We start from the raw sequence: 13,361 nt of genomic DNA on the forward strand, positions 1-13,361 counted from the left end.
TCCCTTCCCTTCCCTTCCCTCCCTTCCCTTCCTTCCCTTCCCTTCCCTTCCCTTCCCTTCCCTTCCCTTCCCTTCCCTTCCCGTTCCCGTTCCCGTTCCCGTTCCCTTTTCCTTTTCCTTTTCCTTTTCCTTTTCCTTTTCCTTTTCCTTTTCCTTTTCCCTTCCCTTCCCTTCCCTTCCCTTTCCTTTCGTTTCCTTTCTTCTTCCCACCCCCACCCTCACCCCAGCATAGTAATAGTATCTGTCACATAGCCCATGATTAATGAATGGTTGCTAATTGATTCTCTGAAGTTTTCTGAAAACTTTGGAACTTGACCCCCCCTTGAGTGTAGGCACTATTTCCGACCTCTTTTCTCTTTTTATTAGCACCTGTTACATATCAGGTGTTTGATAAATCTTGGCTGAATTAGGTTGAAGAAGCAGGATTATTCAGTGGGAGAAGGGCTGAGTTTGTCTGTCAGAAGACCTAGGTTAATAATCCTGGCTCTACTGCCCACTTGCTGAGTGGACTTTGGCTTCAATTTCTTTATCTGGAAGAGGGGAGAGTTAGACTATTGATGCCTCTGTGTAGTCCCTTTCATTTCTATATGTGTGGAAGCTGTGGAGAAGATGTTTGCTCTATGTGAGGAGAACTTTGAAATAATTAGAGTCCCCCAGAAAGGGCACAGGCTTCTTCAGGAAATTATAGGTCATATGACCATAGTTGGAGAGTTGAAAGGGACCTTAGTTAGAGGCCATCTAATCTAATGCCCTCATTTTTATATATGAATAAACTGAGGCCCAGAGAAGGGAAGAAACTTGCATATACTCATACAGCTTGTAAGTGGTAATGGTTCCCCCTCACTAAAGGTCTTCAAAGAGAGATGGGATAGCCCTTTGTCAAGGATGTTAGAGAAGGCACTCTTGATTAGGTCTAAGTAGGACTAGATGGTCTTTGATATTCCTTCCAATGCTGAGAGTTCTGTGATGATCTTACATAAGACCAGCTAAATTCCAGGAGCATCTGGTGGGGGAGGAAGAAAAGCATGTTATCAGTGTCAATAATTCATAATTCAGAGTGTTTCTTTGTTTTTTTTCCTCTCCTGCAGGTCATTTATTTAGGTCTTTTCCAGTCATGGATCCATTTTCCTTTGATTACTCAGAACCGGGGAATTTCACAGACCTCAACTGGACATGCACCAATGGAGACTGCATCACTGTGGACACCATCATGTGCCCCAGTGCAACAGGCCGAAACATCCTGTCGTATACCCTTTCCATCTTTTATATTTTCATCTTTGTTGTTGGCATGATTGCCAACTCTGTAGTGGTCTGGGTGAATCTCCAGGCCAAGACGACAGGTTATGAAACTCACCTGTACATCCTAAATTTGGCCATCGCTGACCTGTGTGTGGTCGTCACCATCCCCATCTGGGTGGTCTCCTTGGTCCAGCACAACCAATGGCCCATGGGAGAACTCACCTGTAAGATCGCTCATCTCATCTTCTCCATCAACCTCTTTAGTAGTATCTTCTTCCTGACCTGCATGAGCGTGGACCGATACCTCTCTGTGACCTATTTCACCAACACCAGCAGCCACAAGAAAAAGGTTGTCCGCAGGCTCATCTGTATTCTTGTGTGGCTACTGGCCATCTGCGTGTCACTGCCAGATGCTTACTATCTGAAAACTGTCACATTGGCTGCCAACAATGAAACGTACTGCCGGTCCATCTATCCAGAGCACAGCATCAAGGAGTGGCTGCTGGGCATGGAACTGCTCTCCGTGGTCCTGGGTTTCATCATCCCTTTCTCCATCATCGCTGTCTTCTATTTTCTGCTGGCCAGAGCAATCTCAGCCTCAGGCGACCAAGAGAAACACAGCAACCAGAAAATCATCTTCTCCTATGTCGTCGTCTTCCTCATCTGCTGGCTGCCCTATCATGCTGTGGTGCTCCTAGACATCTTCTCCTTCCTCCACTTTATTCCCTTTAGCTGTCAGCTGGAAAACTTCCTCTACACGGCTCTGCACGTCACCCAGTGTCTGTCCCTGGTGCATTGCTGTGTCAACCCAGTCCTCTATAGCTTCATTAACCGAAACTACCGGTACGAGCTGATGAAAGCTTTCATCTTCAAGTACTCAGCCAAAACGGGTCTCACCAAACTCATAGATGCGTCCCGAGCATCAGAAGCAGAGTACTCCGCGTTGGAGCAGGGCGCCAAATGACCGGGGAGGTCTGTCCCCAAAGACATCCTTTAGAACTTCTGTGCTTGACTTTCGCAGGGCACAGAAGAAAGCTAAACCGGCTTCTAGTTGGGTGGAACCATTCCTATGGAGTCATCTGTTTGTTTCTTCTCAGTGCCTATGTATGTGTCCAGCCCCAACCATGGAAAAGGAAAGTTTTGCATCCAACAGAGCCTCTGTGTGCTGTTGGAGATGTCATACTCCAATTGAAGATGTTGTGAGAGAGTGCTCCAGAGTTCACTGTATATTTTGTATGCTATATTGTATTTAAGACCGAAGACTTCTTTTTATTTTCTGGTTAGCAGTGTATCTGAATACATTGTATTTGAAAGTTAAATATATTTTTATCTCCTATTTGAAATATAAAGTTGACCTGTGTATCCAGAGTGATGTAGTTTAAATGTCTGCATGGCATCATTTTTGACTGTTCTATGACTAAGGATGACTTTCATTGTTAACTGTATGGAAAATATATGTATATAAATATCTATCTATCTACCTATCTATCTATATATCTATCTATATATGTTGGTCTTGATTGAAATGTTTTATTTACAATAGCTTTATATGTGTATGGTGGTATACACCAGCATGGGGCATGGAACATGAGCTGTTTGCTTTAAAATGTAGCCTGTGGCATGAACAGTATTGTAAAGTTAGGCTTAATGCAAGACCTTGGATCCAAGTGGTTACTAGATCCACAGAAGGAACAGAGAGGGCTTATTGCAGAAAGTTCTATTTGTAACTTATTTTTTAAAATAAAAGTCTTTGTTCCAAAGGCATCTGATGATTCTGGCTTATCCTTTGGGGGGGGGATTGGGGAACACAAACAGACAGGAAGACCAAGTCAACTGAGAAACATTACGGTGGAACTCTGCCTTGGGCTTATATTTTTATTTGTTTTTAGGTTTGTGTATGTAGCCATGCCAACATCCCCACCTGCTCTCTGCTGCTGTCATGCACTCCTTGAACATGTGCTTAGGGTTTTTAAAAAGGACAAAAAGAAACTGTATCATGTGATAAGAGCTAAGGGTCAGGCTGAAGTGAATATTGTAGGATCTAGAAGAAGACAACCCATAGAGTAACCCTCTCCATTCCATGATTGTGTATGTTTGTGTGTGTGTGTGTGAGAGAGAGAGAGAGAAATAGAGAGAGAGAAAGAAATAGAGAGAGGGGGAGAGAGAGAGAGAGAGAGAGAGAGAGAGAGAGAGAGAGAGAGAGAGAAGAACCTTAGACATGGAAGGTAACTCTCCTATATTATTTCCTGGGGAAATCCATTGGGTCAAGGTGATTTGACCAAGGTGACAGACAGCATTTCTCATATAGTCAGCCCCAGAGGCAGGATTCAAACCCAGATCCATTGACTCTAAGGCCGGTGGTTTTCTAATAAACCCTCCTACCTCTGAGACAGTAAAGAAATCAGACATGGTACTTGCTCTTATTGGGCTCATACTCTTGGGAGGAGGGGGTTGTCATACAAACACCCAATACTTTATAGCAGTGATTCTCAAAGCATGGTCCAGGGACCCCCAATGGATCCCAAGACTTTTTTTGGGTGATCCACAAGGTCAAAACTTTTCATAGTAAACTAACATTTTAATTTCTAATATAGTAAATGCCACTAGATATAACCCACACAAAAGCTCTTGAGGGGTGTCTCAGTTTTTTAAGAGTATAAAGGGGTCCTAAAACCAAAAAGTTTGAGAACTACTGCCTTATAGTAATGAATAGGCAGTGCTCAATAACTGTAGGGCAGGATAATTGAACATGATCATATAAAGTCATGAAATGAGGTCAGAGAAACTAAAGGATCCTTTTAATATTTTATTTTTTTCTTGGATTATTTTTTAAAATACATTTTATTGATGTTTTATTTTTATCTCACCTTGTATCTCTCCATCTCCCTGATAATAAAGACTGCTTTTAAAGTTTTTGAATACATTGATATCATTTATTTTTGCATCACTTACATTTCTTCTCTCTCACAGAGAGATGCCTTATGGTTAAGTAGAGAGAGGAAGAAATAGTCTGGCAAAAAGAGATAGACAGAAAGATAGAGCATTGCTGAAGCATTTCCCATGTGCCAGGCACTCTACTAAGCACTGGGCATATAAATACAAGCCAATAAGGCAGTGCCTGTCCTCACAGAATTTACACTCTAATGGTGGGAAACAACCCTTGAAGGGGAGCTAGAAAGGAAGGGGAGGGTGAGGACCATGGTGTGGAGACGGTCAAATGTGGTCTGTGACAGCTTCCCCAATCAGCCAAGTGGACCCAAGGGGAAAGTCCAAGGTGGCAGTGGTGGGAGAGATGAACGTATTGGCGGATGTTCAATTCAGTTCAATGAAGTGTCTACTATGTGCCAGGCACTGTGGTAAGCACTAAAGTCTAAGCAGTTGTTGAAAATATGACATTATATGCAATGTTCCATGCCCACACATAGCCCCCTTTTCCCAACTCTGGGGTTGGGGAAAGTAACATCTTATGGCTTTTTTTTAAGGGTCAAGCTTGGTGATTATATCTTTGTATCCTGAGGAACTAAGTTCCTGGATGGAGTTGGAAGATTTGGATTCAAGTCTCAGTTTTGCCCCTTATTAGCTATATAACTTCAAGTTACATCCTTATTGTTAAGCCCCTCTGGGCTTTAGATTCCTAATCTATAAAATTAGAGGTTTGGGGTGGGAAGAATTTTGCGAACTGTTGCTGGAGGTGAAGGAAGGTAGAACGTAAGCCCTCTGAAGGCAGGAAAACCTGTATTGTTCTTCCTGACTCAGAGGCTTGTTCTGTACCTTGTATGTATCTGTGTATCATCTACTGACTACAATAATATACATTTAAAAACCAGTGAAAGAAACTGAATGATGAATGACTATAATGAACAAAGTGACTGGGAGGAGAGAGGTGAGAGCACCTCCTTCCTTGCAATATCAAGGCAGGGGACAGCAGGTGCAGAATATTATATGCATTGCCAGACTGACAATTGTGGTTGCTATTGACTGACTTTGCTGAACCATTTTTCATTTTCATGGGAGGGGACTCATTTTGGTAGTGGTGGAGGGGGGACAAGGGGTACATGAGAGAATAATTGTGCTATAAAATGAAATGCAATAAAATGTATAAATAAATATTGTTAAAAAATGAAGGGGCCCGTCAAGTGATGCCAAGATCTCTTCCAGTTCAAACATTGTGACGAATTTTCAAGCTGGAGTCACTAAGGAAACATCTAGCTTCTAGTCTGGAGGGCGCACTGGGGAAAAATGTGTCAGAGAACAATCTTGTGGTATAATATTCTTGGCCTGTTTCTAGGTCAGCACAATCCATCTCTTTTATCCTGGGCTTTTCTCTTGTATTGTTAAGCTCCTGTGGTTATGGAAACTTGTTTTTCCCCTAACCCTATGCTCTTCTGGACACAAGAGACAGTGTGGACCTCTACTCAAACTCACTTCCTTTCCCTGCTGAGTCCTTCCCTGGGTTGAAGGTAGCTTCTTTTTTCAAGGTCATTCAAAGACAAGAGAACTCCTGGGATTGGCTCTTGAAAGACTCTTGACCCTTCTCTACAAGCTGGAAAGGGCATGAGTAGCATCGTTCCTGCTAAAAGCCCCAAGATCTCTTGGATGATCTGAGGCATCAGATATAAAAAATCTCAGTTCTGCCACTTTTGGACTGTGTGACCTTGAGGAAGTCTCTTCTCTGTCAGCCAGTCAAAAAGGGCTGGGGAGACAAACACCAAATCCACGATCCCAGGACCTGGATTCTAGTCCCAGCTCTGCTGGCAAATAGCAGTGTGACCGCTCAACTCAGTCCCTTCTATGAGCGTCAGCTTCCTGCCTTGTAAAATGAGGGGCTTGGATGGAATGATACGTAAGGTACTTTCCAGCTCTCATATCTAAATTCTTTAGATGGGTGATGTGACATTTTCCCTATAGGGGCCTTTTCTAAAATGCTGGTGGAGGTTAATTCACACCAAGCTGTTAAGGAGGCTGCCTGGGGAGTAAAGAGCCTTGGCTTGAGGAGAGGAGATGCTGCAGGGCTGACCATAAGACGCAAAGCCTGCTGCCTGGCCCGGGAGACCCCCAATTTCCCAACTTTGCTGGACCTGAATGAAGTGCCCCACTCACTAGCTTTTGAATGTAGGAGATGATAGGATCACAGTCTGGAAGGTACGTTAGAGGTCATCTTCCTTCATTCGACAGGTAATAGGCATCAGAGGCAACATTCAACGCTCGTCCTTTGACCCTCGAAGGTGCTCTTTTCTCCATACTGATGCTAGTGCAGTAGCCTTCCATCACACCCCCTCTTCTCTTGGGCAGACTTTGGATGAAGATAGATTCCATCCCTGCAGTAGGTACTGCCCCCTATGTAATGTCCACGTACCTGAGCACCCCTTCTCCTCCAAAGTGTTTATTTTGGTCAGTACCCTACTAGAGATGCCCGGGGCTCCAGTGCCAACGTTGGTAGTAGGGCTCAGATTATGGGTCGTTCTATGCATGGCTTTCTAGTAAGTGGAAAGAGGAAGATAAGTTGCTTGTTTAGTTCAGTTCAACAGACAGACCCATAGGTAAGAGCAAAAGCCCCAAGGCGAAAGCAACTGAAGAATGTTGGGGGGGGTGGTGGCAAAAAATAGGCTGGGTTGCCTGGAACAGAGGATGTAGGTGGTTGGGGAAAAGTCAAGAACATTAGGTTGGGGCCAGATTAGGAAGGACCTTGAATGTCATGCTAAGAAGTTTGGATTTTAGCATGGCAGAACCCTGAAAGGATTTCTGGATTAGGTTTGTTTTCCTTGGCCCCAGAGAATAGAACTAGGAGAACTAGGCAGAAATGGCAAAGAAGTAAATGTAAGCTTGATGAAAGAGTGTAATTTAGTCACTATTAGAGCTGTTCCAGAGTGGAATGGATTACCTCAAGAAGACTCAGTTTTACCTTTCAAGCCCACTTGAAGGGCCACTTGACTGCGACTTCCCCGTTGTGAAAGTGGAGAAGGCGTTTTGATTTGGGGGTGGATTGGGCAAGTGGCTTCTATACTTCTGGTCAACTCAGAGAATCGGTGATTGGGGGTGGGGGCAGGGAAAGGGTACCTAGATGGAGGTCAGGGTTTTAGCGAGGTTACCCTGGACTCAGTGTGCAGTGTGGTGGGGCAGGGAACCTCTGCAGTAGTCTAGATGTGAGCCACGGAACACGTGTGGGGATGGAAAGAGATCAGGAATCTCCTGCCTCGGCACCCGCGGCTTACAGGGCCCTGATCCGTTCCTTGTTCCTCTAAGTCCAAAGCTCTAAAAGTACGATCTTTGGTTGGGCCCCAGCCCCTCCGCCATGACACCTCGATTTCACCGGCAGGCCTGGCTGGAGGGTGAGTCAGATGCATGCCAGCCAAGCAGGGGCATGTCCTTGGTGACAGGAACGCGGGCCAGCCCAATCGGGAGCAGGTGGCTCGTATTTTAACATATCACCCCGGGCCTCTCACCGGGCTAAACTGGGGCATCCGCAGTGTCCAGAGCGGCCTTTTTTAGGGGCTGGAATCTGAGAGCTGGAAGGACCTACCTCCTCTTTTCACAGCCGCCCCAGAATGTCAGTAACTCGCCCCAGGCTCCCAATTAGTGCGAGAAATGAACTCCAAAGCCACCCCTCTACTTCTCAGGCAAGGACGCTGTTCACAAGCCGGAGGTTTAGATTCACTTTGAACTATTAGTTATGTTACCGTAGTAAAACACTTCACTCCTCTGGAAGCCTCAGTTTGGTCATCTGTGAAGTGGGAACAGTCATATTTGTAGGCATCTTATTTACCCCCGCCCCGCCCTGCCCCCTCACCTCCCCACCCCACCCTTATCCAATCTGTTGCCAAGTCTCGTCTTTTTTTTTAACCTTTGTAACATCTCATATACTTCCTGTTCTTCCGTCTGACACCAGCACCCTGCCCCCTGGCCCTCCCTACCTGTGCACGCCCTCATCACTCACACCTGGACCATTGCACCAGCTGCTGCTCCACCTGCCTGCCTCAAATCTCTCCCCACTCTAGTCCATTCTCCACTCAGCTGTAGCAGTGATCTTCCTAAAGACAGGTTTGACACTCCATAAACTCCAGGGGCTCCCTATTACTTTCAGGGTCAAATACGAAATTCTGTTAGGTTCTTCAAGCTCTTCATGACCTGGGTCCTACTTATTTTCAGTTCAGTGATACCGGCCTCCTTGCTCTTCCTCTCATAAGACCCTCCCTCTCTCAACTCGGGAATTTCCAGTGGCTGCCCCCCGCCCCCTCCCATGCCTGGGACACTCTTCTTCCTCAGATCTAACTCCTAGCTTCTCTGGCTTCCTTCAGGTCCCAGCTAACATCCGCATTCTCCTTATTCCTCTTAAGTATAGTGCCTTCCCTCTGTTAATTATTTTCAATTTATCCTGGGTATATCTTGTTTGTACAGAGTTGTTTGCATATCGTTCCAGGCCTTAAACTTTGAGCTACATTAGAGCAGGAACTGTCTTTCCCCTTTTTTGTATCCCTAGCACTTAGCACAGTGTTTGGCACATGGTAGATATTATTAATAATAGTGGTTTAATAGCACCTACTATGTGCCAGGGTACAAAATAATAAGTGGCCATTTATTAAAATACTTATTGACTGACCAACTTACCTTACAGGATTGTTATCAGGCTAAAAGGAAATTATGTCCCCAAAGCTCTTCACTAACCTTAAAAGTGTATAGAAATATTGGCTATCATCACCACCACCACCACCATTATGTTTTCATTCTTCTCATCTTTATGTTTGATAGAGTTCAAATAGAAAGAGACCTGGGGAAAGTCTCTATCCACTAGTTCTTCTTTTCTGTATAGTCTTTGGTGGACTCTTTAGAGGTGGATGGAATGATTGTTTTTTGTTGGTAATTGAATGAAAGCGCTTCACTGCCCAAGACTGATCTTCTGTGATGCAAGAGATGGTCCTGTCAATGCCGGCTTTTCCATCCAATAAGTCCTCAGCCCTTTCACACTTTGGGGGGAAGTCATCTATAAATTACTTTCCCCCTCCCCCTTTGTGTTTTAGAACTAAGTTGTTTGCATCTTGAGCTCCTTGAGAAGAATAAGGCCCACAAGATAAAAGACAGAATAATGCCTTTTATTTATGGAAGGTTTTAGTGAGTACAAAGTACTTTCTTCATGACAACCTTGAGAAGAGGAAGTGCACAGGATTGTTAATGCTCTTTTACAAATGGGGAAACGGAGGCTTAGAGAGGTGAGGGAACTTGCCCAAACTTGCTTAAGCAGTAAGTGCTGGGGCCAGGACTTAGATTCCAAGCCCAGGCCTCTGCTATAAATGAATCTAACCCAGCCCCTGCTACAGGGCATCTGATTCCCGCAGGTGGGTTCTCGGCCCTGCCCCTCCCCCGGTGTGGAGTCTGACATTCGGACCTCTGCTTTGGTTGAAGGACATTTCCAGTCCCACATAACCAGTCCTGTCTCTGTCAATTATATGTTCAAGGCCGCTCACACATGTGGTTGATTGTACTCAGCACGTGGAATGATGGCCGTGGATTGGCAGAACTCCTGAGAGGAAGGAAATAGGCAGTGATTGATGAAGGGGGCAGGAACCTTCTTCTCTGGGCTCCACCTCCACACAGCAAGACTCAACCTTTGGGCCCAGAAGAACTGAGATTCTCCAAATTCCTAGCCTCCTAAGGTCATTCGGGATAGTCCCCTGGACTTTGGGACACCTCCCTCTGCCCTTCACTCATGCATAGCTGAGAATGATCCCCAGGCACTCCTGCATCCAGTAACTACTTCCAAATGTTCTTTCCTCCACTGGGGCCTGGCATTCAGCAATAGTACTGGGGGGATCTACGCAAATGACAGGTTGAGAAAGAGTGAGAGAAGAGGAAAAAAGGAGTGGGTGGAGAGAGAATGAGTCAAGAAGGAGCTCTGGAGATAGAAAAAGAGAGACAGAGACAGAAACAGAGATGGATGGACAGGGAGACAGAAAAGAAGGGATTGAAATGGGAAGTTAAAGTGAATGACAGAAAGAGACAGAGAAAGGGGGAGAGACAGAAAGGGAAAGAGAGAGGGAGGCAGAAACAGAGAGGAAGGGAGAGAGGAAGAGAAAAGAGAGGGAAGGAGGAGGTGATGAAACATGGTGCATATGGCACCACAGGGCATGGTTTCCAAACCTGGCACTGCTCCCTTCTAGCTGGGTGATTTTGGGTAAGTGCAATTTCCTCTCTGGGCCTCAGTTTCCTCATTTTTATATGAGTGGATTGAACTAGATCAGTAGCATCAAACTCAAATAGAAACAGGCCACCAAACTGTACGTAAGGACCTCTGAGGGTGCATGTTAACTTAGAAAGCCCCAAATGAACATTACCTAGGTTCTACTAAATCTTTATTTTGTTAAATATTTCCCAATTACATTTTTTCAAGATTACCTTTTATTGTCGATATTAACAACACATATTTCTTTAGTGTTTTAAGGTTTCCAAAGCACTTTCCTCAAAACCACTGTACATGGCAAGGGATGTCAGTTACTATATCCCACAAAAGAAACGGAAACTGTGCTGAAAGGAGGGAAACAATTTACTAAGCACCTACTATGTGCCAGGAACTACAATGAATGCTTTTTACTAACATTATCTCATTTGATCCTCACGAAAACCCTGGGCAGTGGGGGCCTATTGTTATCTCCATTCCACTGTTGAGGAAACCGAGGCAGACAGAAGTCCAGGGTCCCACAGCTTCAATCTGAGGTGGGATTTGAACTCATTTTAATTAGGTTCAGCTTATGTTTGGTACTTCTGGACTGGATGGCTGCTGAGGTCTCTTTCAAGTCTAGACTATGATCCTATGATCATAGGAAATCTGTGCTTTCCACATAGTAATGGTTAAATAATCACCTTTTTCACTGATTCATTCATTGATTCATTCATTGATTCATTCATTGATTCATTCATTGATTCATTCATTCATTCTCCTATCTGAACAAGATTTTGCTTTATAGTACTCCTGGCTGTTTAACACTAGGTACCACAATGTAGAAAAGTGTCTTCTGGAGTCCTTCTCACAGCCCCAACCAATCTCATTAAAATTGCATTTAGTGACTTTTGCTAGAATTGCTAGAATGTGGTATGATGGGAGCCCCAAACAAAATAAACTTTCTCCTGGGGACACACCTTCCTTCCTTGTGACAACATAGCCTGGGGATTGGGGATTTTTTTTTACATTCTGGACCATTGAGTGTGACTTTAACAAACTGTGGCCCACAGAAAGGGTTTTGTTTCCCCAATCCAGGGTGTGAATAGATGTGTTTATTGCACAGACACCAAGTATTTCATGAATAGGGGCTCTTGAGAATCTTAAAATACATAGAGCCTACTTTGTATTCATCTTTCTTTGTAATGGGGGAGACAGAAAGAAAACAAACACGTACAAACAAGCTACACACACGATAAATAGGAAATAATTAACATGGGAAGGAACTAGAATTAAGAGAGGTTGGGGTGAGTTTCCTTTAGAAGGTGGGATTTTAGTTGAGACTTGAAGTCAGGGAAGCTAGTAGGTGGAGATGAGGAGGGGGAGCATTTCAGGTGTGGGGAACAGCCAGAGAAAATGCCCAGAGCTCAGACAGGGAGGATCTTGCTCATGGAACAGTTAGGATGCCAGTGTCACCGGATTGAAGAGTAAGTGTTGGGGAAGTCTAAGAAGATTGGAAAAGTAGGTGAGGGCAGGTTGTGAAGGGCTTTGAATGTCAAACAGAAGATTTTGTATTTTCTCCCAGGGGCAGTAAGAAGCCACTGGAGTTTATTGAGTAAGGGGGTGACATGGTCAGACTTATGCTTTAGGAAAATCGTTTTAGTGACTGAATGGAGGATAGATTGGAGGGGGAAGAGACTTGAGGCAGGCAGACCCCCACCCCAGCAGCTATTACAATGGTCTAGATGTGAGGTGTTGAGGGTCTGTCCCAGGGTGGGGGCAGTGTCAGAGGAGAGAAGAGGGGAGATGCCAAAGTGGTGAAATCGACTAGAGATGCTGTAGAAGTGAAATTGACAAGAGATGCTGCAGAGATGAAATTGACAATCCTTGTAATAGCTTGGATGTAAGCAGGGAGAGATAATGAGGAGTCCAGGATGACTCCTAGGTTGTGAGCCTGGGGGACCAGAAGGATGAAGGTGTCTTCCACAGTCATAGGAAAGACGGTGGGGTGGGGGGGGTGGTGTTTAGGTGGAAAGCTGATGAGTTTGTTTTTGGACAAGTTGAGTTTAAGATGTTTACTGGACATCCAATTTGAGCTGACCATCATATATTTGGAGCTGAAATGGACCTCAAAGGTCATCGAGTCCAACTCTTGTCTTACAGATGAAGAAACTGAGGCTCAGAGAAGTTGCCTATTGTCACATAGCTGCTAGGCATCAGAAATGTGATTTGAACCCAAGTCTTCCCCGATCCAAAGTCAGGCATGGGGTCCTCTACAACTTATAATGTTAGAGCTATGCCAATGGCACTGGAGAGGTCAAATGATTTGCTAAGGCTAAAACAAGTAGTGGAGGTCAGCATTTGAATTCTTGCCTTCCTGACTCTGAGAATAAGTCTCTAACCATTACACGTACTATCCTCCTCCTCCCTCTAACATTTCTCAAACACTATATGGTTTATAATGCACTCTTCTGTAACAACTCTGTTTACAATAATTCTGAAGGGGATGTGGTACAAGCATAAGTGTGCTGGTATATGTCTAACAACCAGCTTTCTAGAAACAAATGTTTACAGGACACACTTTTAAGTTCTATCAGCCTTCTTAACATTTTCTTCAACACTTTCTTGAATCTAAATCATCACCACCAACAAAAATAAATCAGGTCATAATTTGGGGCATTTACTGCTTTCTGAGGTGTAAATGTTTATGCTGAAAATTTAATAATTGACTCTCACGCTGCTCCAGCCATCTCCAGCACTTCACTAGATGTTGTTGTTGTTTGTTTTTGTTCACTTGTTTCAGTCGTGTTTGACCCTTCATGGCCCCATTTGGGGTTTTCTTGGCAAAGATATGGGAGTAGTTTGCCATTTCCTTCTCCAGCTCATTTTCCAGATGAGGAAACTGAGGCAAACGGGGTGAAGTGACTTGCTCAGGGTCACTGAGGATTTGAACTCAATAATCGTTGAGGAAATA

The 13,361-nt window shown here is 44.4% G+C and overlaps 1 protein-coding gene across 2 annotated transcripts in view; it reads left to right on the plus strand.

Annotated features, from left to right (window-relative positions):
* The window catches only part of ACKR3 (atypical chemokine receptor 3), a 14,056-nt gene extending 11,053 nt beyond the window's left edge, over positions 1-3,003 (plus strand). For both annotated transcript variants that reach the window (XM_027858314.1, XM_027858313.1), the window contains exon 2: positions 1,089-3,003. In XM_027858314.1, the coding sequence (XP_027714115.1) occupies positions 1,115-2,203 (1,089 nt within the window). In that variant the 5' untranslated portion in view covers positions 1,089-1,114 and the 3' untranslated portion in view covers positions 2,204-3,003. The remainder of the gene's footprint in view (positions 1-1,088) is intronic.
* Positions 3,004-13,361: the final 10,358 nt, after the last annotated feature.

Source organism: Vombatus ursinus, unplaced genomic scaffold (genome assembly GCF_900497805.2).
Source record: "Vombatus ursinus unplaced genomic scaffold, bare-nosed wombat genome assembly UNPS02012901.1, whole genome shotgun sequence".
In the NCBI taxonomy this organism is placed as follows: Eukaryota; Metazoa; Chordata; class Mammalia; order Diprotodontia; family Vombatidae; genus Vombatus; species Vombatus ursinus.